At 40.0% G+C, this 22,507-nt stretch overlaps 2 protein-coding genes across 2 annotated transcripts in view; one reads left to right on the top strand and one right to left on the bottom strand.

The window, feature by feature from the left end:
• Window positions 1-7,015, top strand: part of scfd2 (sec1 family domain containing 2) — a 143,985-nt gene extending 136,970 nt beyond the window's left edge. The window contains exons 7-9 of the mRNA XM_017456245.2: window positions 49-183; window positions 2,568-2,687; window positions 6,607-7,015. Coding sequence (XP_017311734.1) covers window positions 49-183; window positions 2,568-2,687; window positions 6,607-6,699 — 348 coding nt within the window. The 3' untranslated portion in view covers window positions 6,700-7,015. The remainder of the gene's footprint in view (window positions 1-48; window positions 184-2,567; window positions 2,688-6,606) is intronic.
• Window positions 7,016-7,551: 536 nt separating this feature from the next.
• Window positions 7,552-10,629, bottom strand: rasl11b (RAS-like, family 11, member B). The gene is made up of 4 exons (XM_017456246.3): window positions 10,313-10,629; window positions 10,144-10,200; window positions 9,956-10,032; window positions 7,552-8,770 (listed from the first exon to the last, which is right to left on the bottom strand). The coding sequence occupies exons 1-4, from the start codon at window positions 10,422-10,424 to the stop codon at window positions 8,279-8,281; spliced, it is 738 nt and encodes a 245-aa protein (XP_017311735.1). The 5' UTR covers window positions 10,425-10,629; the 3' UTR covers window positions 7,552-8,278.
• Between the last annotated feature and the right edge of the window lie 11,878 nt (window positions 10,630-22,507).

A 22,507-nucleotide genomic window follows, 5' to 3' on the forward strand; every position in this document is an offset into this window, starting at 1 on the left:
TGAATGAATATCCATGAACATTAATGTTGATTCTCTGTCTCTGTGTAGGCGGCGTATCGTCCGTTCGTAAAGCAGGTTCTGGAGGAAATCTTCAACCCAAGCCGAACTGAGTGCCCAGACATAGAGCATGCTTCTGGAGGACTTACTGACCTGCTAAAGACGGGTTTCAGCATGTTTATGAAGGTAAAGCGCAAAGAAATATACCGAAGTGATCATCTCAATACTTCATTGGTACCCTTGCTAAGGATAAGAGGTGAAAAGATATGGGGAAATGTCTTTGTGGTTAACTAGAGAGAGAAATCTACACTTTCATGAAGTCAATTTATTCTGAGCAAACACAAACCATAACAAAACCATGTTTCACAAGTATTGACACCCCTATATTTAGGACTTTGTGCAACCTGACTTTGTCAGCATATCATCGTTATTATTATTATTTTAGTTATCATCCTTCCGTTTTCAGTTGAGTGCGTGGGTGTTACACGTGTTAAACGGCGGGGATGTTTTTGTTTTAGTGTCTGACGCATGATGAAAAGTGCAGGTTTAATAGCCATTAATCGTTGGCCGCAATTCCAGTATTGATCAGATGCTTTTGTCTGAGTTTATGTAATAGGATTCCCGTCAATATCTGACCTTTATATGGGGGCGAGATTGTGTACTGAGGTAAATGGTTCGTTTTCTACTTATCATCGTTATGATGGTTAGTCTGTGTAGTCAGTGATGCCAGTAACAGATTTTTCTTTTTCTTCTAATGCATGATGAGTTGAGAAAGTTGAGAGCACTCCTCATCTCTCAAGATCCTCCAGGGTCCTAGCTCTTCTCTTGAGCACTCTCCTCTTCAGCTCACCTTTCAGGTTGCCAATGGAGTTTAGATCAGGGGATGGGATGGCCATGTCACAAGCTTGCTTTTGTTGTCACTGAACCATTTTTGTATTGAGGTGGTTGTTGTTTTTTGCGAGAATTTTCCGGCCACAACCTAGGTTTATCTTGTTGGCAGAGGCAGACAGAATTTCTACATTTCTAATACTACAGTGGGGATTAAGGGCTTTTATGTATAACTATCCTTCTTTTTACGTGCAAACCCACCTTCAGTGTTTGTTGCCCAAAAGTATTTTTGTCTCATCTGACCATAGAAACCAATTTCAGTCGAAGTTACAGTACTGTAAAAATACCAAAACCAATTTGGACTCTGTGTCACCAGTGAAACAGAAAGTCACAGATGATTGTCTAGAGTTCCTAAATAAACTCAAGTGGACTTAAAATATAAATTGGAACATGCTTCAGGTACATTTTGTTCATGAGAATTTATCGGTATGCCAGTAATTATAGCATGCATGGTTTTGTTAAAATATATATTTATTTTGATCATTTTATTCTTAGAATACCTTTTACTTTTAACTAAGCTAATTAACCAGAAATATATATTTCATAACCTTTTTATCTTCACCAAGGGTGTATATGCATGAGTGTGAGCGAGAGCGTGAGAGAGGTTGCTTTAGTCATAGTTTGCCAGTCTTCATCATTCCCCGTCAATGCTCCCAACCTTTCTCTCTCTCTCTCTCTCTCTCTCTCTCTCTCTCTCTCTCTCTCTCTCTCTCTCTCTCTCTCACATATGTAAGGAAATGAGCATGTTGCTGCAGGTGCACATGTCCATGCTGTGTGTCCACCCCTGTGGTGTCTAACACATCCTTGCTCACAAATTCTCGCTCATGCACATGTGAACCATGAGGCTTACTTTATTTATTTATACACACATCCTTAGTTGTGTACGATACCATAATCAGCAAGGGACAATTAAATGTAATCGACATGCTCGATTTGCAACTCTATTTCCGTCTCCATCCTGAGTTAGTGTCCAGCGTAGCACATGGCAAAGCAGCCACTTCGGTCTCAGTGATTGTGTCATTATGAATAGTACACTTGCCACTACTTTCAGCCAATCACATGCTACCTCCATTTCTGCTCAGCCATTCATGCCCAGCAGGGGTGGCTAAGCACCACATGGCTCACTCATACACAGCATCTACATGTGTGCAAAGGTTTTGTGTGTTTGTGCTGTGTGTAGGCTGTTTTCAGTACATTCTTATGGTGTTAATGGGTTTCTCATATTTAAAAATTTATGAAGACCACACACCATCTCCCCCATAGAAGGACTGCTATGTCATGGCTTAAAAAAAATAAATAAAATATTTTAAAAAAGAGTTTAAAATATGAATGAAAATTTTTATTAAGGTTGTGCAAGATTTAATCTGAGAACCTGGACAGTATTGCTGCTGCTCATGAAATCTGGTGACAGTGTTGCCTAGATGGGATACACAAACTAGAAGAGGAGAGGACAAGCAGAATAGAGCAAAAGTGTAATTGGAGAAAAACCTCCAAGAATGTTGTTGTTGCCATTACCACTTAGATTTGCTCCACTTGCAATAAAACTTATCAGTCATCAAAGAACTCAAAATGAAGGCCAACAGTGGAAGTCATCAGTGAACACGTTTGGCCACCTTCACTCGAACCGAGGTCTGAATCACGACACACAAATAGTAAGAGTATAACTCTAATTCTCTCTGCAGGTCAATCGGCCCCACCCAAGTGATTATTCATTGCTGCTTCTCTTCATGGTGGGTGGAGTCACAGCATCAGAGATCCGCCTTATCCGTGAGGTTGTCTCCACCCATAAAGCAGGGACACAGGTGAGTGTATATATAATTCCAGTTCTCTTTAACACCTTAAAACTGTTTTTGTTTAGTTTTTTTTTTACACAATTTTGCATCAAGCCAATATATACCAAGAAATTACCAAGTATAGTGTTAAATTGAAGAGGTAGAGGTTAAGGTGTAGAGAATGGTGTGAAGTCGTAATGGAGAAATTGTGTTTTTGTCATAGTGGAATAATATAGTGTCATAGTGGAATAGTTTAGTGTTTAGAATAGTATAGTATAGTGTTTTGTCATATAGAATAGTATATAGGTGGTGTAATAATGATGCAGGTAAAGGATAGAGCTGCACAGAGCATCAATGCCTTTTTAATAATACAACGTGATAAGGGATTTGACTTTCTATACTTTCACTATTGAATTTACAAGCTGATATTGCATTCTAAACATAGTATGGTGTGGTGTTACAGTGTAGAGTGCGGTGTAGTGTTACAGTGGAGAGTGTGATGTGTTACAGTGGAGTGTATGGTGTGGTGTTACAGTGGAGTGTATGGTGTAGTGTTACAGTGGAGAGTGTGATGTGTTACAGTGGAGTGTATGGTGTGGTGTTACAGTGGAGTGTATGGTGTGGTGTTACAGTGGAGAGTGTGATGTGTTACAGTGGAGTGTATGGTGTGGTGTTACAGTGGAGAGTGTGATGTGTTACAGTGGAGAGTGTGATGTGTTACAGTGGAGTGTATGGTGTGGTGTTACAGTGGAGAGTGTGATGTGTTACAGTGGAGTGTATGGTGTGGTGTTACAGTGGAGTGTATGGTGTGGTGTTACAGTGGAGTGTATGGTGTGGTGTTACAGTGGAGAGTGATATGGTGTTATAGTGAATATTATGATGTTACAGTTGAGAGTACAACATAGTACAATCCATAAAAATCACAAATCTCAAAGTGGTTGTAACCATTTCACAGTTCTAAAGTTCATGAAGTTCTAAATTTCATCAAGTTTGAATTTGATACCAGTGCCTGCACTGCTACACTAGGGCTACTGAATTATTGCACTGACACTCAGGGAGGCTGACAGTTAGCTGTGGGTTTAATATTTCTCTTCATTGGTCTGTCAAACAGATAAACATGTCTGCCACCACCAACAGGAAGAAAGTTTAATTGCAATGGAAAATAATACTTCATTAGATCATATCAAATACTCTCTATTCCCCCTCTAACAGTGGTTAAACAAACATACGTTCATTTAGTCTTACGGGTATCCAGTTAATAAAATTAATCAGAACACACATCCCTAGTTGTGAGGGGGAGTATAATGTGGAGTTACAGTAAGTATGGGGAGTTGTTGTAGTAGAGAGTTTGGGTGGGTGAGTGTGTTTGCATACACGCAAGCAGGCTGACCTCTATTCATTAGGACATCAGAGGTCCTGTATCACTATCATTCATATGGCTCATTATCACAGAGAATCAAAGCTCAAAATTAAAAAGTGTGTGCACACGTTTGTGGTGCCAGACTGAATAGAAACGAAATAGATTCTGGCCTGAATGAAAGAGCCATGGTAGATCAAAGCCCTATCTCATGAATAAATCTGAAATTTTAAAAGCAGAAAACAGAAACAGCCAGCCCACACACAACTTGACCTCAGAATGCATACATGCGTGTTTGTCCTTAGTGGCATCATTAAGATGTGATTTTAGGGTGGAATGCCCAAGTTCAATCACTAAGCATAGTTTCCTGTAAATTTTTATTTATTTATTTATTTTCCGCCCCTCTACAGAACTGTAAAATCAAGTGTTCTGATTCATTCACATCTCTGCACTCTGTGGAAAAAACATTCTGGCTCTCTATAAATAGAGCTCAGATCAATGGTTCGGTAAAAAAAAACTAAAATGGTGGCTATAAGTGTCTCGGCCTCATAATAGTGCAGTGCCTCAGCACAAACGTCAACTCACTATTCAAATGTAATAGTCTAAAATCAGCAGCATTAAGTACAGTGACCGTCATGAAGATAATTATTCTTGGTTATTTAAAATTTGGTAGGATTGTGCGTGGGTCATTGGCTTGGCTGTGAGAATAGATCTATGTATGTAGTATGTATCCCCAAGGAATGTTTTAAATAAATGCAAGCAAATTGTCATTCTCAAAAAAATTATAATTATTTGTCCACAGGAACATTGTTGTTGCCTTTAACTCTCAGTACGTTTACATGGACAACAATAATCCGATATTAACCTGATTAAGACGATACTCTGATTAAGAAACTAGCATGTAAACAGCGATTACTGATGACCTTAATCCAACTAAAGTCATACTCGAAGTAAACACAAATGGAATTAAGACCTGTGGAGTATTCCTGTTTTAGCACGGCAGTGCTCAACCGTTTGACGGCAAACAAGAGAGCACGGCTGCGTCCCAAACGGAAGAAATACATGTATTTCAGCTACTGTATAGTAGGTAAGTATGTGGTTTGGGACGCAGCCCACAGCTTCAAGCAGTCGTCTATTTGCACGTACAGCATGACAAATACTTAACTGCACTTGAAGCTTTCGTAAAATTAAAAATGAAACACCCAAAACTGTATACGGTTCCATAATGAAGACCAACTGTATGTCGATACGTGAAATTCTGGAGGAAACGTCGGACGGCGTGGCGTGGTGACGTGTGCCGTTAATCGATCCATGTTCTATAACGTGTAAAACAGGAACATGAAAGGAATATTCTAAAAGCGTCTCATGTAAACACCTTAATCACAACATTGTCTTATTCAGAATAAGGTCAATAATTAGATTACTACTGTCCATGTAAACGTAGTCAATGTCCCATTTCCCTGCGGTCTAGTTAGCACAATTAGGGCCATAGCGAAAAATTTCACATGTCTGAAACAGGTGAAAGTTTGCCAGGAATTATATTCATGAGTAGACTGCTCCCACACAGAGTGAGGATGATGGTGAAGGAGGGAAAAGAACCACAAAGAGAAACATTTCAGAAGGATGCAATCTAGATTATTCTTTCATAACAGCATGGTTTTAGAATTGTTGCAATAACAAAAAAAGAAGCTCTTCCTGAGAGCATCTCACAAAATGCAACCTCAACTTCACCGAGCATTATTAGAATTACAGTTGACGCTGTGTGTCGTAGTCAGATGACAACAAAATAAAATTTTTTGGTCAAGCACACTATCAGCCCGTTTGTTAGAGGTGGAGCATTGATGTTTTGTGGCGGGTCGAGCGGGGGGTCTTGTGAAGATTGATGGCACCATGATTTCCTTTAAGGATCAGGATATTTACAGCACAAAACCTGGTTGCCTCTGCCAGGAGGTTCAGACTTGGCCATAGATAGAGCTTTCAGCAAAATGACGAGCCAAACATACTTCCACATCATCACAGAAACGGTTAACGAAATACAAAATGAGTGGTTTGCTAAATTAAAATCTTAACATCTGGATTTCAACACTACTGAGAACATGTGGTCTGAAATAAGAACATACGGAAGCTTAAAGAAGTTCTGCATGGAAAAGTGTACCAAGTGTCTAACCTTGTTAGGATGTTGTTCTCTACATATCGGTCCCAACATACTATTCTGAAAGGTGCGATTTTTCATCAAATCCCTCCCTTTACATGGTTGCATTTTGCATATGATTTTATCCAAAGCTTTTAAATGAGGCAGAATTCAGTCCATACATTTTTTTTTTTTTTTTTTTACAAGAAGCAAGTGATTATTATTGCATCAATCATTAAAATTTGTCAAATACAATTAATGGCCGTTTCTGGAGCTCTGCTTTGCATTAATGATTTTGTTTGGGACGTCTGGGTGTGACGTGACTGCTCACACTGTACTGACGTTACAGCAGTATTTGTGAAGTCTGCATTTCCTAGCGTAATATTCTGGTGAGTGTGTGTGCGAGTAGGTGTCAGGTGCTGTGTGAGCTCATGTGTAGTGTGTGTTTCTGTCTCTCGCAGGTTTTGGTGATCTCGACCAGGCTACTGCGGCCAGCTGATATTCCACACCTGCTGTTCAGCACTGACAGACTCTCACCTGATATAGGAGTGTGAGAAGAGAAAGCAGACCACACACAGTAAAGCATACACATTCCTGAACACACACACACACACAGCAGAATAGAAGCAGGTTTTATTTACCAGAGACCAACACACACGCTTCTGTGGTGCACGTATGAATGGTTTGTTAAAAGTGTGGCTATTACTGTAAAGAGACTAAACACTATTTAAAAAAATATTAATATACTGAAAACAAATGCAGATTAAAGTAGTTTATTGTTAATCGATGCTAAGGGCACTTCTTAAAGTGTATTCTGTTTGCACAATTTGTAAATTGTTGCAGGTTGAAATAAATTTGATATTAACTGCATATTTGTGTGTGTGTGTGTGAGTGAGAGAGAGACTTTGAGTTTGGATGGAGTTAGAGATGTTAGGAGTTCACAGTCTTGTTTGTGTCTCTCCTTTCTTTTGCCATGACAGTTTCACCCTTTCTCTCCACTCACAATTCACTGGTGTATTTGTGTGTGTGTGCTCCTGTGAAGCATCATGGAAACTACAATGCACTATGAACACTACACAAAGCATTACTAACTTTTCCCTGTTAACTTCAACCCCCCCACACACACACCCTTAGTGGTACCATCCCTAATAAACAGTGTTATACTCTTTGTAGATGTGTAGAACATATTACCAAGCAATTCCAACCACATTTATGACTTAAAGTCAGCATTTTAAAGGGTTAGGTTGGTGTTGGTCTGCTTCTTATTGTGCTGCCTCATACTCTGTCTGTGCCAAACACCTGGTGTTCTACTGATGACACAGGCAACTCCAGCACCATTAACTGAATCGCTGCTGAGTTTGTGTTTTCAGTAGGTGTCTGAAAATAAGCAGTACATGACAAAACAGTGAAAAATATTCAAAGTCAAATATTTTATTTTCAAATCACAAAACAATAAATAAGATCAAGCCTTAGCCCTGGGGCATGATGTAAAGTGCATTTTTGTTTTTTTTTTTTTTTGTTTTTTAAATTGTACAAATTGGCACGGAGTTTAACACGGAAACACACATTACTACTTGTGCCCTTCAGCTTTAGTGCCTCGTTCCTTTAACAATGCCTGCTTTCAGTTTGTTTCTGCTTAGAGCTGAAAGCCTTGACAAAAAGAAAATGTCTGCATGGATAAAAATACCCAGCCCTCCATCCTTCACAAGCTCTGTTGCCAGGTGAAGTGGTCTACAAATATAACACAGTGTGTGCGTACGTTAATGTTTTTTTTTTTTTTGTCCAAGCGTCTTTTTGCATTCCTCATCTTTCTTTAAGGCAATTTTAGATGCCACGGTTCACAGGATCCTGCTGCAGCCGCTCTCATACAAATCAGTCGCAGCAGCACAGGTGGTTTGCCCTCCACCACAAGATGGTCAAAGTTCACAAGTCGGAGGTCACCGATTTCAGAGGTCGTAGTTCAGCACCCCTTTGTTTTACATCTGGCCTGCTGATTAGCAGTTTCACTCAAGAGTGAGACCAAAACTTTGCTTCAGCGAGTCTCTGCCTTTCTGATCTTCGCCCTGCCACTCAACCGTTCACTCTTCTGTCTTGTCTAGCCCCACATCCGGGCCGTATCCCTCGCTCTCTTCCTCACACAGAAGTGACTGTGCGCACTTTGGCCGACAGCACCTGCTTGAAGCGCCTTTTCAGGTCCTGCATGTTGGGTGATTTGGGCCTGGGGATAAGAGGTGACTTTTTCTTCTCGTTGGTGGCTGAAGCTGCATTGGTGTTAAATGGCACCTGTCTTTTGGCAAGCTCTGTGCAGAGTCTGTGGAAAGCTCGGTGCACCTGACTGTAGTCTTCGCTAGCTGACACTTCGTAGAAAGAACAACCGAGTGCCAAGGCCAGCGCAGGGCCCTGCTGCGCCTCCACCCGCCTCACGTGCACCATGTCCGCCTTATTGGCCAGCAGGATAATCGGTGGTGCCGGTCTATCAGCATACACATGGCTCACAAGCTGATGGAGCTGACTAATGAGTTCAAAACTGTGACCATCGGTCACAGAATAGACCATGACCACGGCGTCGGCCCACTGGATGGAGCGTCTCACGTGTTCTGTGCAGCTCAGGCCATTGGTGTTTACCTGAAAAGAGACATATGAATGTAAATTGTAGGTTCTTTAGAAACATGGTGGCACACTGTATGGAAATGCATAATGGCAGGAGCATGATTATACACTATATGACCAAAAGTGTGTGGACACCTCACCCAACCATCACACCCATGTGTTCCTTCTCCAAACTGTTACCACAAAGACCTCAACCTCACTGATCACACCCCAGACCTCCTCGCTTGACCTCACTAATGCTCTTGTAGCTAAATGAACACACATCCACAATCCAAACTCTAGTGGAAAACCTTCCCAAAATATTATAGCAGCAAAGAATCTCGAAAGGGATGTTCAAGCAGATATGGGTAGTATGGTCAGGTGTCCACAAACTTTTGGCCATACAGAGAAGGTACTATTTTATGCCTGGTCCAAAAAAAAAAAAAAAGAAGAAAGAAATTCTCCTCTAATAAATTAGCTATACAGTAATGCTACCTTGCCATACAGAGGAAAAACTAGAAGCTAATGCTGGTTATAGGGACTCTCAAAGCAGTGTTACAGTATGGTTTACTGCCTGAGGTGGCTATAAAGAGGAACGTGACAGGAAAGTATTGGTTAGTTTGGACAACACCGTTACACGAACTGAGGGGAAATGAGGTGGCTAGACTTGTAGTCTGAATTGCAGACATTCTGTGGGTTTTGGAGCACTGCCCAGATCAGCACACTAGCCTTGGGAGCATGACAGAGAGACTAAAGCACAGAAACGAGGTGTCATTCCCCCCCATTGTGGCTTGTATGTGAAAACCACTTTAACTGTGAATCACGGAAACCTACATTTGTTTCTGCCGTTTAGGAAAACAAATGCGCCCCACACCCCAGGGGTCTCCCACAAGCCGCCGCACATCCCCGGTCTCCCACAAGCCGCCGCACATCCCCGGTCTCCCACAAGCCGCCGCACATCCCCGGTCTCCCACAAGCCGCCGCACATCCCCGGTCTCCCACAAGCCGCCGCACATCCCCGGTCTCCCACAAGCCGCCGCACATCCCCGGTCTCCCACTGCGCGTCGTGATGTCCGTGGGTTTAGAAAATCGTGATGAGAGTACAAGCTTTGTGACAACACTGACTGCTAGGAAGCCCATGTGTTCAAATCAATACCAGCAAAAGGCAAAAACTAACACCAGCAGGCGAGCAGTTTATTATTTACATTTCGATCACCTTACCTGGACTCCAGGTGTATCCTGCACTTGAATAGCCACTTGTTCTCCGTCGATTTGGACTTCTCTGGAATACAGGCTGCCTGTAAATACAGATACAAGTACCAGGCGTTAACATGGTCACAGGGCGAGAACACCAACCATATGTTGGAACATGGGCTCGGTAAATTAAAATGTTGTTGTTGTTGTTTTACCTGCATTTCTCTCGTAGTCGCCAATAAATCGCTTGGTGAGGAAGCGAACAACTAGCGCTGGAAACAGACACAAAAACACACCAGAGTTGATAAGATTTCAACCAAAGACCGCTAGTGAAAACCTAAACTCAGTGCGAATACAGATTCTGCTGTGTACACATCCGCTCACCTGTTTTGCCCACTCCGCTGCCCCCGAGCACGGCTAGCTTTATGACCCGGTTGGACCCGCACTCCGAGCTGGGGTACTCCGCTATAGTAGACATGTTCTGGATTAGGCGCATTGTGAACACTTTTAACCGAGAAAAAACACAGTCCAAGCAGAAAAACCGCGCAGTGTCCACTCGGTCATTCGAAAACACACGCCTCGTCACGTCTCGTCCGAGAACTCGGTTTGGTATTCCCGTCTGAAACCCGCAGTAATATGAACTCTTCAGTAAACAGTTATACCTGTTGCACAGGTTTCAGCGTTCTGAATCGAGCTCGCGCGACTTCGGTATATTTATAAGCGCTCCAGAAGAGCTCGTGTGTAATTGGCTGTTGTTGAACACGGTCGCGCTCACTGTCCCCGCCCCCGACTTTCATGTGGAGCCGCGAGCCAATCAGGATGCTGATGGGGCGTGGCAGATGGTCGACGGATTCATAATAAAACATCCTAGAGGCTAGTGATGGGAATTCCAACTCTTTTCAAATCACTTGGGTAATAAACTGACAGCTGAGTCTTTCAAACATTTTGAATTCCTCCTTTAAACTGCAATATTTTCACCAGGAATTGTTGTTGTTTGCTTATATATAGCTGAAATTGTTTCGCGGAATCTTTCTGGTGGGGAAAAAACACTAGGCCTATAGAAACGATCACAGAAATTCTAATGGTCTCCATTAGAAATTTCATTACAAACCATCGGCTAACTATTAAAACTATTTCCGTTACCATTATTGGTCCTTAATGTTATCCACTAAACATAACATGCCACCAACAGAAGGCAAGAAATTACCAATAGAGACCCAGAGGGACTATTACAGTTTTCATCAAAACCAGTACAATTCCCATTATAGCTGTGAAACCATTGCAAATTCTATGAGGGTTTTTATTGGGGGGGTTTTCAGCAGGGATGCCTTGTAATAAAAAGCAAGACACTATAAATGTGCATTGATTTTTATTGTTGTTCCTCTATGCTTCATTATAAAGACGCTCTCTGTCCTTCACACGGCTTAGAATCAAACACACAGCTCAGATGTTGAAAAGAGGTTTCCATCGAATATTGTTTCAATTACACCACGAGTCGACTCTCAACCTTCACCTAAAAGTCAGACTCCTTGGTGAACGACACCACTACCAGAGCCTACATCCAGGCTTTGTTTGTTATCTTCTGTATCCACGTGAATTTCCATCACCTGTCGCCTCTGAGCTGCTCAAAAACAAGGCTTTCCCACAGTCACTTTTCCTTTATGGGCTAATAGCATGACTATGGAGCAGCTGCATTTAAGGGAGCTTTTTACCAACTGTTACAATCACGTGTGTTCAGTATACACTGAACCTGGAGCTAATTCTATATATTACTGCCATTATAATGGGGATACTTTAAGCCTCGACTCAGACTAAAAACACAGAATCGCTTTAAAAGGTCTGAAAGATTTCAGTAATTAAGTATTACTATATCATTTATGGCCAAATGTTTGTAGACACCTGACCACCACACCCATTCCAGATTAGTCCACCCTTTGTTGTTATAGTAATCTCCACTCTTCTGGGAAGGCTCTCCACTAGATTTTGGAGCGTGGCTATGTGAGGATCAGGCACTGATGCTGGGTGAAAAGGCTCCAGTTCCAGTTCATCCCAAAAGTGTTCAGTGGGGCTGGGGTCAGGGCTCCGTGCAGGACACTCGAGTTCTTCCAGTCCAACCTTAACACACCATGTCTTCATGGAGCTCGCTTTGTGCACAAGGGTATTGTCATGCTGGAACATGTTTGGGCCTCTTAGTTCCAGTGAAGGGAACTCTTAATGCTACATTGAACAAAGGCATCCTATATAACTGTGTGCTTCATCCCAAGTTTGGAGAAGGAAAACATATGTTTTGATGGTCAAGTGTCCACATACTTTTGGCAATATATAGTGTAAGTACCGAGCCACTGGGCAGACAAGGTGATTATTTTAATAAGGTGTGGCCACGAGGTGTATTTTTTTTATTTTGCGGCAACTATTGTAATTACAAAAATGAGTGAGACACAAAAGAAATCCATTGAATAAGACCATTGTGGCCACAATAACATAAGCAAGGAGATGATTTATAATATATAAAGACATGCTGGAGTCTTTGTGACACGTTAATAAATTCTCAAAGTGACTAGACTTTTATTTTGCTCTTTCTCGCCAAATCATTAACTAGAGGCCACATATTAAGTATAAGATTCCCACAACATGTTAAGTCATGGGCTAAAGTTACACAATTCATGGCAACTGATTTTGGTATCTCGTAACCACAGCGTAATAATAATACATGGCCATGATGTAGTTGTGTTTGTGGTCTTGAAATATTAACTTGTGGCCTCAATATATTAATTCATAGCCAAACCTTTAAAAAATTCATAACCACCGCAGGACCTCTGTACTTAAGTAATATTCATCTCCTAAGACGCACTATAAAGATTACAATCTTTCATGTTTTAAGGCCATTCTTTCTTAACCTTAATTACCACTCTTTCTTATACTCTTCCATGTATTGTTGTTATTGGATGCTAAATTAGCTTGTGAATTAACAAGGAGATGTGATTACGACATAATGAAATCCGTTTAACACGTTCAAACAAAACTAGCTTTTGATGAAAGTGTTTAATTGATGCTGATGTGTCAGTTTCCTCTCGTTGGTTCCGTGTTCTCGGCCTTACAACATAATCCGACATAAAACTATTAGCTAAATCCTTTTACCTTAGTGAGATTTGAAGGACAGCTGGAACTTGATTTGGCTAACTAGGTGTTCTTTACTTTCTCACTTATTCTTTTTATGAGAATGCAATAACTTTTTGTGTCTGGAGATTTTGAATAGATAAAAGATTCATTGGCTACTTACTTATATTGCGAGAAATCTTGGTCCCCGACGTCACCTGCAATGTTCAGTCCATTCTGTGTCTTTGAGGAAGACAATGACAGAGCATCAGGACTGGAATGGAGTTTTGTCATGGAACAATCTCTCCAACCAGAGTAAAAAAAAAAACATCCAGAGACCAGGGGTTATGGATGTCAAAAGAAATTAAACTTTATTTAAAACAAGCAAAGTGAGACAGTCTGCAGAAAGTCTAAATTATGCAAACACACACATGCTCTTTTATACCTTTCTGCAACAGTGAGCTCATCGTAGGCGGGGTTTTACCTTTTCTCATTAAAAAACAGACCAATCTTCTTCGCCACGATTAATTATTCATGTCTATGTGATATCTTACATTTGTGGCGCATGCGTAGTTAATTGACTTTTAGAAAGGTTTCATAAGGCCAAGGTTTTATTTTTTTTAACTTTGTCCCAAATGTACTTCTACACCTTAATGAATTTCTGGATCTCACCCAATTCACTTCCGCTGCCTTAATGATTTTCTGGCTTTCGTCCCTGCCCGATACTTGAGGCCTTACCTCAACCCGATACTGGTCTACAAGCTTCTCAGTTTGTACACACTCAGTACACACTTAGAATATAACTTGATTAGAAAGTCTTCTGTGGTTTTAGATTATGCTTCTAAATATTGATTATGCATATTGATTATGCTTTATTAATATATCCAAATGTTAGTTATGCATATTGATTATGCTTTATCTGTATATTCTATAGTTTCTATCCATTCAGCACCAAGAGAAGACTTGAACAACAAGACTGAATACTGTAAAATGCTTGGCTAAAAAGAAAAGGCTGGAATATCCATAATTATCAATTAATGCTGATTAAAAGGATGATATTATAACATAAAAGATGCCATGGCGAGTATGTATTTCTGTCTCTCTATGACTGGCACTGCGATGGCATTTTGCGATCGCAGAAATTAACGCAAAAACCATGCTCACGCCGCAATATTGGAAGGAGCTTACAATCTTTCAAATCGTTCAAAATTACCGCAGATTTGGGCCGAGACACGTCACGTGACGTTGTCACGACGCGCATTCAGCCAAAGCCCTCTTCGATTCATGTGCGTCGGACTCGAGTACAGCTAAAAGGTTTCGTGTACTAAGAAACATCGCTGCGAAAGAGCGTGCGAAACTATTTCGTGCGATCGTGATTTCGCCAATTCCAGTAGTTTTCTGCAAAAAAAAAGCACAAAAATCATTTTTGTGAAAAAAAGCGTTTTTGGCCACAAAAAATCTCCCTGAAATCCTGTTTGAAATAACCGTGTTTAAAAGAAACAGTGATCTGTATTTTCTTTTCGCAGTTTTTTCAAAAACTCATTTCAAAAAGTGAATGAATGTTAATCCATTTATAATAAAAACATATTTTATGACCCATTGTGTCCTTGTTTTTCAATGACATCATTTTCTGAATTCATGGCTTGTGCCAGTACACCATGAAGATGTTGGTAAAACTAAAGAATAGCTTATGCAGGTGCTAACTGCTTGTTGAGAAGGACATATTGTTCACAGGATGAGGTTTGTTGTTTTCAGTGCAGTAGTTGGTCTGTCTGCAGTTCCCAGCAATATTACTGTTTGGTCTACTCTGGTGTTTTGGCTTGTACTGACTTGCCTCAGTGTCTTAGGGGAGGGGATCTTTATGGTGTGTGTGTGTGTGTGTGTGTGTTGGGAATGCCTATTTCCATTTTGCAGATAGCCAGTGTCAACCCCCCCCAACCCCAGACACTAAAAACTCGATTGCGAGCATAATCATTCCGTTCCCCAAACAGATTGTCACGCCACTATCAGCTCACTGGCTACAAAAGCACAATTACTGTCCAACATTTCCCCGTCATTTACAGCAATCACTCATCTTAGGCTGAAATATGCCTTGATGCCTGGTCATAATACCTCACTGTACTCATGTGGTCTATTTACCAATTTATCAGACACTATAAGTTTTGTCAGTGTAAGTGCTTTTCTGCTTTTGGAGTATCCAATAAAGCATTTCAGCACTTTTAACGTGCGTGTAGTCATCGTGGGCAGAGGTGTTTAATCTCACTGCTGCTCTCTGGTCATGTGCTTCTGAAGATTAAAGTCTTATACATTCTTTTGTTTTGAAATCGAGTGATAGACTCTTACAGCCATACAACACATAGTGTTGGGGAATTGTGGCAATTCCACTGCTTTGTCTGGTTTCACTCACTGGCCTTAAATAACCTAATGGTTTTCCTTCACCTTCTCCCTTTCTCTGTCCCACTTTCTTTCACTCTATCTCGTGTCTTTCACCTGCGCTCATGTGTTGGCCTGTGCAGGTATTTTGGCAGTGGGCCCCATGTGATTAGGGGCTGGTATGTATATTTGATAAAAGGCATGCTGACAGGTGGATTCTGGTGAAATTCAAAATTAATGGGGCTGATTTGCCAGCCTCACGCCATTAAAAACACACACACACACACACACACACACACACACACACACACACACACACACACACACACGTACAATGCACAACCTTCTGCATGCTACATACCTCTGTTCACCACATCAGAGACCATTCTGTTGGTGTGTGTGTTGTTCTTGTCTCCCAGACACGAGCATGAACATGGGGATTAGAATGTGTGTACAATTCAAAATGGAAAAAATAAATAAATAAAATAAGCAGCGTAGACATATTCTGGCCGTTGGTCCTCACCTGTTTGTTTTTTTTCTTGTATTAACGTGTGTTTATGTTCACACATTTATCCCTTTTCAATCGTCTAATCGTACACCATGCAGAGCTGACTGGTTTTCCATTCCGGCAGTTACAATAGGTCCTGGCTGGTGGCCATGGATGTGTCAGCACAATAGAATGGTGATGAGAGAGTGAGGGTAGGACGATACAGGACAGGACTAGAGAGAATGTTGAAAAGTGTGGTGAATACAGAGAGAGTTAGTAGGAGAGAAAAGGTCCATCACTGAGGAATCCCAGATGTGAAAACTGCATTGTGGCCTTCCCTGATGATGGTCTTTTTTTTTTATTATTATTTCTTTACAGCTAATCATTTCAAGAGGGTATTTGTATCCATGGTAATCTACAAATCCAATCCAAGCATTCAACGTTATACAAGGACCTGATAGTTATACAAGATGTGCAAAATTAGGTGTCCACCAACTTACTAGAAACAAGTCCAAAATGATTGTATGATAAAAATACTAAATGAACCATGACGAGCAAATTCCCAGGAGAGATACCCACAAAGCGTTCAGTCAAAATATTAATGATACGATCTTAAGTCGAAAAGCTACTTTGCATCAGGGTGAAAAGTGGTCACGTATTTACAGTAGATGAACAGTGCAAAATGCCTTTTATTCATATTTAATAGGACATGATGAATATAAAGTATTGTGCAAATTGTAAAGCACACGTAAGAATTTCTGTGAAACTTTCAAAAATATTGCAATGAAAAAGTTCATAAAATGTTACAACTATTAGTTAGTAAACAGTAAAAAAAAAAAATAAATAAAAAAAATTTATCATTGCATCAGATCTCTTCAGTACCCAGTTGTGCAGTTTTATAAGGGAATAAATGGGCTGCTAGGTCGATCCAGGCTTCATAACTATGCAGACTTTGGCTTTATATTACTTCTATTTTTAAGCTACATTCAGACAGCTGTGCTTCAGAGCTGTGTTGAGCTCATCATGCCTGGAAATCACATTTCTGCTCACAATATACTATGCTGTACAATCAACTATGCTGATCTAAGACAAAAAAAAAAGAAAAATCCAAACTGCCAAGGCTTTTGTACAGTAGTGCACATGCTTTCCATTTAAATGAACACAAACTCATAGCAATATTATTTCAAAACTCGTGTCTCCCTAATACTAAAACTGGCCTGTATAGCATCGGCCCGTAATTTAGTATCTAACGACCTGCGTGAAATCCAATGCTGAATTCCAGTGCTAAAACTTTTATCATTTCAGTGCTAGTTCTGTCAGCTCAATAGATGTGATATTAGCACCCATGCTTAGACTGCTGATAGCACTAATGTGCGCATGCTAATCATCAGTATGCTAGCTTGCCAACAAAAGCCCCAGGTGTCCCGAGTCTTCAGCTAGCGTGTCAGAGATTGAGCCGAGGTGTGAAGTTATACACGTTTAACATCTCGTTGAGGATGCATCGCATCTGACTGTTCTGCATTGACGCCCAAATGTGGTGCAAAAAGCTAGGTGCGAAATGGACTCGCATCTTTGAGCCTAAGTGTGTTCTGTTTTCGAGTACTCTGTTCTTTAGCGTATAGTTCGAAATTCTGGCCGAGGAAGACATTACGTGTGTAAAATGGCACGATGTACCAGGAGGCTTTTATTGAATTTGTCCGAACTCAATACGGCATGTTGTGTTCCGGACTAGGTCATTGTATATAATAGAAAGATAGGCTGGAGCAGAACATGTAATTTGACTGTAATGAGTAGAGACTCTTCTAATCTTCTCTCCTCGTGTAGTAACATGCTTTATCCTAAGGTCAGGCTGCAGTGATAACGGTTTAGGCACTTTTATGCTTCTGATTTACTGAATGTGAATGAATAAATAAGTGAGAGTGAGTTTAGTTCAATTTGAAAAGGCTACATCAATAGATCTCGTTGTGTGTGTGTGTGTGTGTGTGTGTGTGTGTGTGTGTGTGTGTGTGTGTGTGTGTGTGTGTATTAGACACTTTCTGTCTAGGTGAAACTGAGGGACACTTCTGAAAGAAGAATCCACATCAAGCCAGGAGAAGCTGCTGGGTTATGAGCGGGGAGGTGTCACTCACTGGGCTTACAAAGGAACCAGAGGGGGGCCTATGACCAGGGGGTAATAGAACAAACACATGCTGGGGGAAAGGGGGTGGGGTAAAACCTAAATTGGGGGAGGAGAAACAGGTATCGGGGCTAAGGTTTGGAATGTAACAGCGGGAATAAGGAATAAAAGGAATAAGGAAATGGTAACATTAATGAATCAGAAGTGGAGTTTAATTTACACGCTGGCCGAGGCTCTAATATCCGAGTGAGATGTGATGTATGAAAATCCGATCGATTCTTCGAAGTCCCTTCAAACCCCTTTTGTCAGTGGAGGGGGGGGGGGGGGGGGGGGGGTATAGATAATGCCGTTTGTGTGCAGTGTACAGGGCTGATGATCTGGTGTGTAAGATGTGGGCCTTCAGAGTCCCTCATCCAATCACCTTAGCTGTTTTTCTCCTCAATTTTCTCTCCACGTTTTTACATCTGTGATGTGTGTAGGCTTACACACTGAATATAGCTGAGATAAAGCTATTACTGAGATGCTGTAGTTCGTTGTAATGTGTGTGACGTAGAGACAGGGATTTCAAACTGCTCAGTTAATATTTCAAAAAGAATGACAAAGCATCGATCTACACTGGTCTCAGAAGTGTTGTTAGTCTGTGTGAGTCTGTGATTGAATTAACTGGAAATACCTTTTGATCTTTGTCTAAAGGAGCTATCTTGGCCATGCATGTGAGTTTTCCTTGAAAAAGATGTGACCAACAGCCATTGTGATAGAATGATCAAGGGCAATTATCCTTGTCCAAAGATCAATTCAGACATTTCAAATGAAATGTTACATTTGGTTATAAAGCACACCGTGTCTGCCATGTAAATGAAATGCCTTTTATGTATTTAACAATCAATTTGTATATTCTTTAAAAGTGTTTTGTGTGTTAATTTTTAACCAGCTTAAACTCTACATGATGCTGCATCGGTAAATCGCAAAGTAAGGCTTGTTACACCGCTTCAGATGTGTTTGATGTATTTGATTATATGGGCATATTTGACGTTGGATATACTTGACTATATGACTATATTTGAGTTTGAGTATACAGTGTTACTATATTTGAGTATATCTGAGTTTTGGTATATATATAGACTCTAATACACTATATTCAAGTGTATTAGAGTGTGAGTATATTAGACTACATATTCTAATTGAATAGATAGTTTCTTCACTATTTCCCATTATTTGAATTTCTCTATGTGTAAATTGCATCTGCTTGTTATTAGTGTAGTGGGACAGCTGGTGATGTGATTAGTAATCGATCATTTATAGTTGTTCTGTGGTTGTGCATGCTTTAAATAAGAACTGCACTATTTGCCTAAGCATTTGTATAGTCTGATAAAGTTTATATTTGAGTATATTGAATTGTAGGCATTTTTTTTAGCATTAGTGCTAATGATTAGCATGCTGAGTTGATATGGAGTGCTTATTTATTGTTGACAATGCTTTTGTGTTGTTATTGTTGTTGATAAGAGATCTCTTTCATACAGGCTACTTTGTTCAGCCATTCAGCCACTTTTCCCACAAAACTTCCTTAAAGAATGCAAAGAGCCCCGGATAGCTCTATTCTCCCAATCTGTTCATTTCAATCACATGGCCGTTACTCTTCCCTGCAGCCGATGGAAACTCTTTTGCCTCTTCTGTACTGTCAAAGGATGAGGGATTGTTTTTTTCTCATTGAAATGTTAACATTCAAACGTGTCAGGCTATTCGCATTCCGCAGCATGTCAACATAGTGTGGGAGGGAAGATTGTGACAAGGGGGAGTTTGGGGGTTTGTGTCTGAATTACCGAATTACAATGACACACGCACGCACGCACACACACACACACACACACACACACACACAGAGTGGAATGTGCCTGAGGCTATTACAGTATTGAGGATAAATTGGGGGCTCAGACTTGTGAAGCTCTCGCATACCTGGATAAAGCTAAAGCATTGGAAATTGGCTAATAACAATCACGATCAATGAAATGTTGTTCTGTGTGTGTGTGTGTGTGTGTGTGTGTGTGTGTGAGAGAGAGAGAGAGAGAGAAAGAGAGAGTGTGAGTACCAAATAATGAATGAATTATGAAAGAAAAATATCATTACACAATAGAAACAGTACAGAAACATCTTTACTGTCAATAAATAACAAAGATGCTATGCATATGCAAATTGGCTATGAATATGCAAATCGGAAATACTACACGTGCTTCCTATTCCCCAGGTAAACCAGAATATTATCAAAAAGACAAGCAAAGTTTTGCATTACAGTGTGCTGTACAGTGTGTATGAAGTGCCAGTGCGTCAGTGACCTTCTTGACAGATTTGTGAAAATAGGGAGTTTGTTTATTGACTTCTTCATGTACTTTTAATTCCGTATCATGATGACAATCAACAAGTCGAAATATAAATTGGGTTATTAATTGAGTTACAAAATGATTTTAATGCAGTGTAAAAACAGATAAGTTCGTTGAACTTTTTAAGTCATTTATAAATTTTTAAGTTGATAAATCAATTTCTTTAAGCCAAATACACTTAAATATAACACAAAATTAACTCAAACTTGAGTAAACATTTAATAAACATTTAAGTGTATTTGGCTTAAAGAAATTGATTTATCAACTTAAAAATTTTGAGGTAGTTAGTTTCCTAAAAATTTTTGAGTTAAATGAACTTATCCGGTTTTACAGTGTGCTTTCATCTGGAATTTGACTCAATAAAGTAGATTTTAAAATAGATTTTACATATACATGTGTGTGTGTGTGTGTGTATCCATTATTTAATCCTTTAAATAAAATGTTTAAAAAAGCCAAAATGTGAATAGAATTTCCACACAAGGATAGTAAGATAAATGTGTGTGTCTGTCTGTCTGCAGGTGGGATGTATGTGTGTGTGTGTGTGTGTGTGTGTGTGTGTGTGTGTATGTGGCATCACAGGATTCAGCTGTTCATATGGTTTAGTGTGAGGGCGCACCATCTGCTTTTATGCATAGTCACATCTTTGTGGCGTGTTCTGCTAAGTCAGCTGTGTGTGTGTGTGTATGTGTGTGTGTGTCTGAACTACTGTCTGCACATTCAGACGTGAAAGGACCGATTTGTGGACGTTAACCATCCTGCTTTGGCATGCTTAAAAGGCTGAGCTAAAAGCCTAGGCCATGCTCCGCTGAAACACACAGCATCTTTAAAGCATTTTGTCTTGTTTTCTACTTTAGCTTCAAACCAGCAGCTGTCTGCACAATGCTAGATTTGTTTCAGAAAACAGATTCTCATGAACCCATCAAGAAAAAATGGGGGGATTTTGACTTTTGGGTTGTCGTAGTGGAAAACACATGCATGCATTTTAATGTCATTATCAGTGCATTGAGTGTTTCTGCAAACCTCATGTGCACACTTCAAAGTCTGCTGTGGTTATAGGGTGTGTATTAGTATGGGTGTTACACTTTGCTTTGCCTGTGTGTGGGCACCAGTTGTCTTTGGTTCTTTTTTGTTTTTAAACTGTTTTGTGTTATATATCTGACTGGGGACAAAAAAATAAGTGTATAAACATTATACAGAACATTGCAGAGTCAATCCAAAGGTCTACGATGGTCAGAAATCGATATTACATTTAGGTTGAGGAGTTTTTCAAGATGCTGTGCTCCGAATGAACACTCAGTCATATTAATAGTAATATTTAAAAACTTAGAGGAAACAAAATGTACATTTGATTTGAATTTTTTGTGATTACAGTTAGCAGTTGAAAAGACTGATATGTGAATTATTAATACATTTAATAGTAAACAACAATAAACAATAAAACAGTTTGATAGGATACAAAAGTGATGGTAGTGACTTTGTGTAAGTTATACATCATATTTGTTTTTGTTGCCACAATCGTCACCATAGTGACATGGACTATGACGCTACACTGTACTTAAAAGCAAAAACACTCTTTAACTGTCAACACACACGCAGTTTTACTGCATAGAAAACAGTTTGCCCCCCATAAATATAGTACAGCAGATGAGGGAGTACATTCCAACGCATATATTAACCATTCTTTCCCTTTCATTTTGTTAATTGTAGGGAACATCCCACCTAGCCCTGTCTGTGTGTGTGTGTGTGTGTGTGTGTGTGTGTGTGTGTGTGTGGCCCCTGAAACAGGGGTATATATACTTTGGAGTGTGTGCTCGTCTCTCTGCAAAAGTCATAGCTCATATTGTCTCTGGTTTGTTTGTTTGGTTGGTCGGTTGGTGGTTGGTTGGTTGGCTGAGTGATTGGGTGGTGGTTGAGTGGTTGAGTGGTTGGTTTGCTGAAATGGTGCCATGTGTGTGTGTGTATATATATATATATATATATATATATATATATATATATATATATATATATATATATATATATATATATATATATATATATATTGTGTGTAGATGGGATAGAATCTGGATAGAAGCATATGTTGCTCTAAAACCTGCATATACTTTTCAGCACTGATGGTGCTTTTCCAGATG

This window comes from Ictalurus punctatus, chromosome 25 (genome assembly GCF_001660625.3).
Source record: "Ictalurus punctatus breed USDA103 chromosome 25, Coco_2.0, whole genome shotgun sequence".
Taxonomy (NCBI): Eukaryota; Metazoa; Chordata; class Actinopteri; order Siluriformes; family Ictaluridae; genus Ictalurus; species Ictalurus punctatus.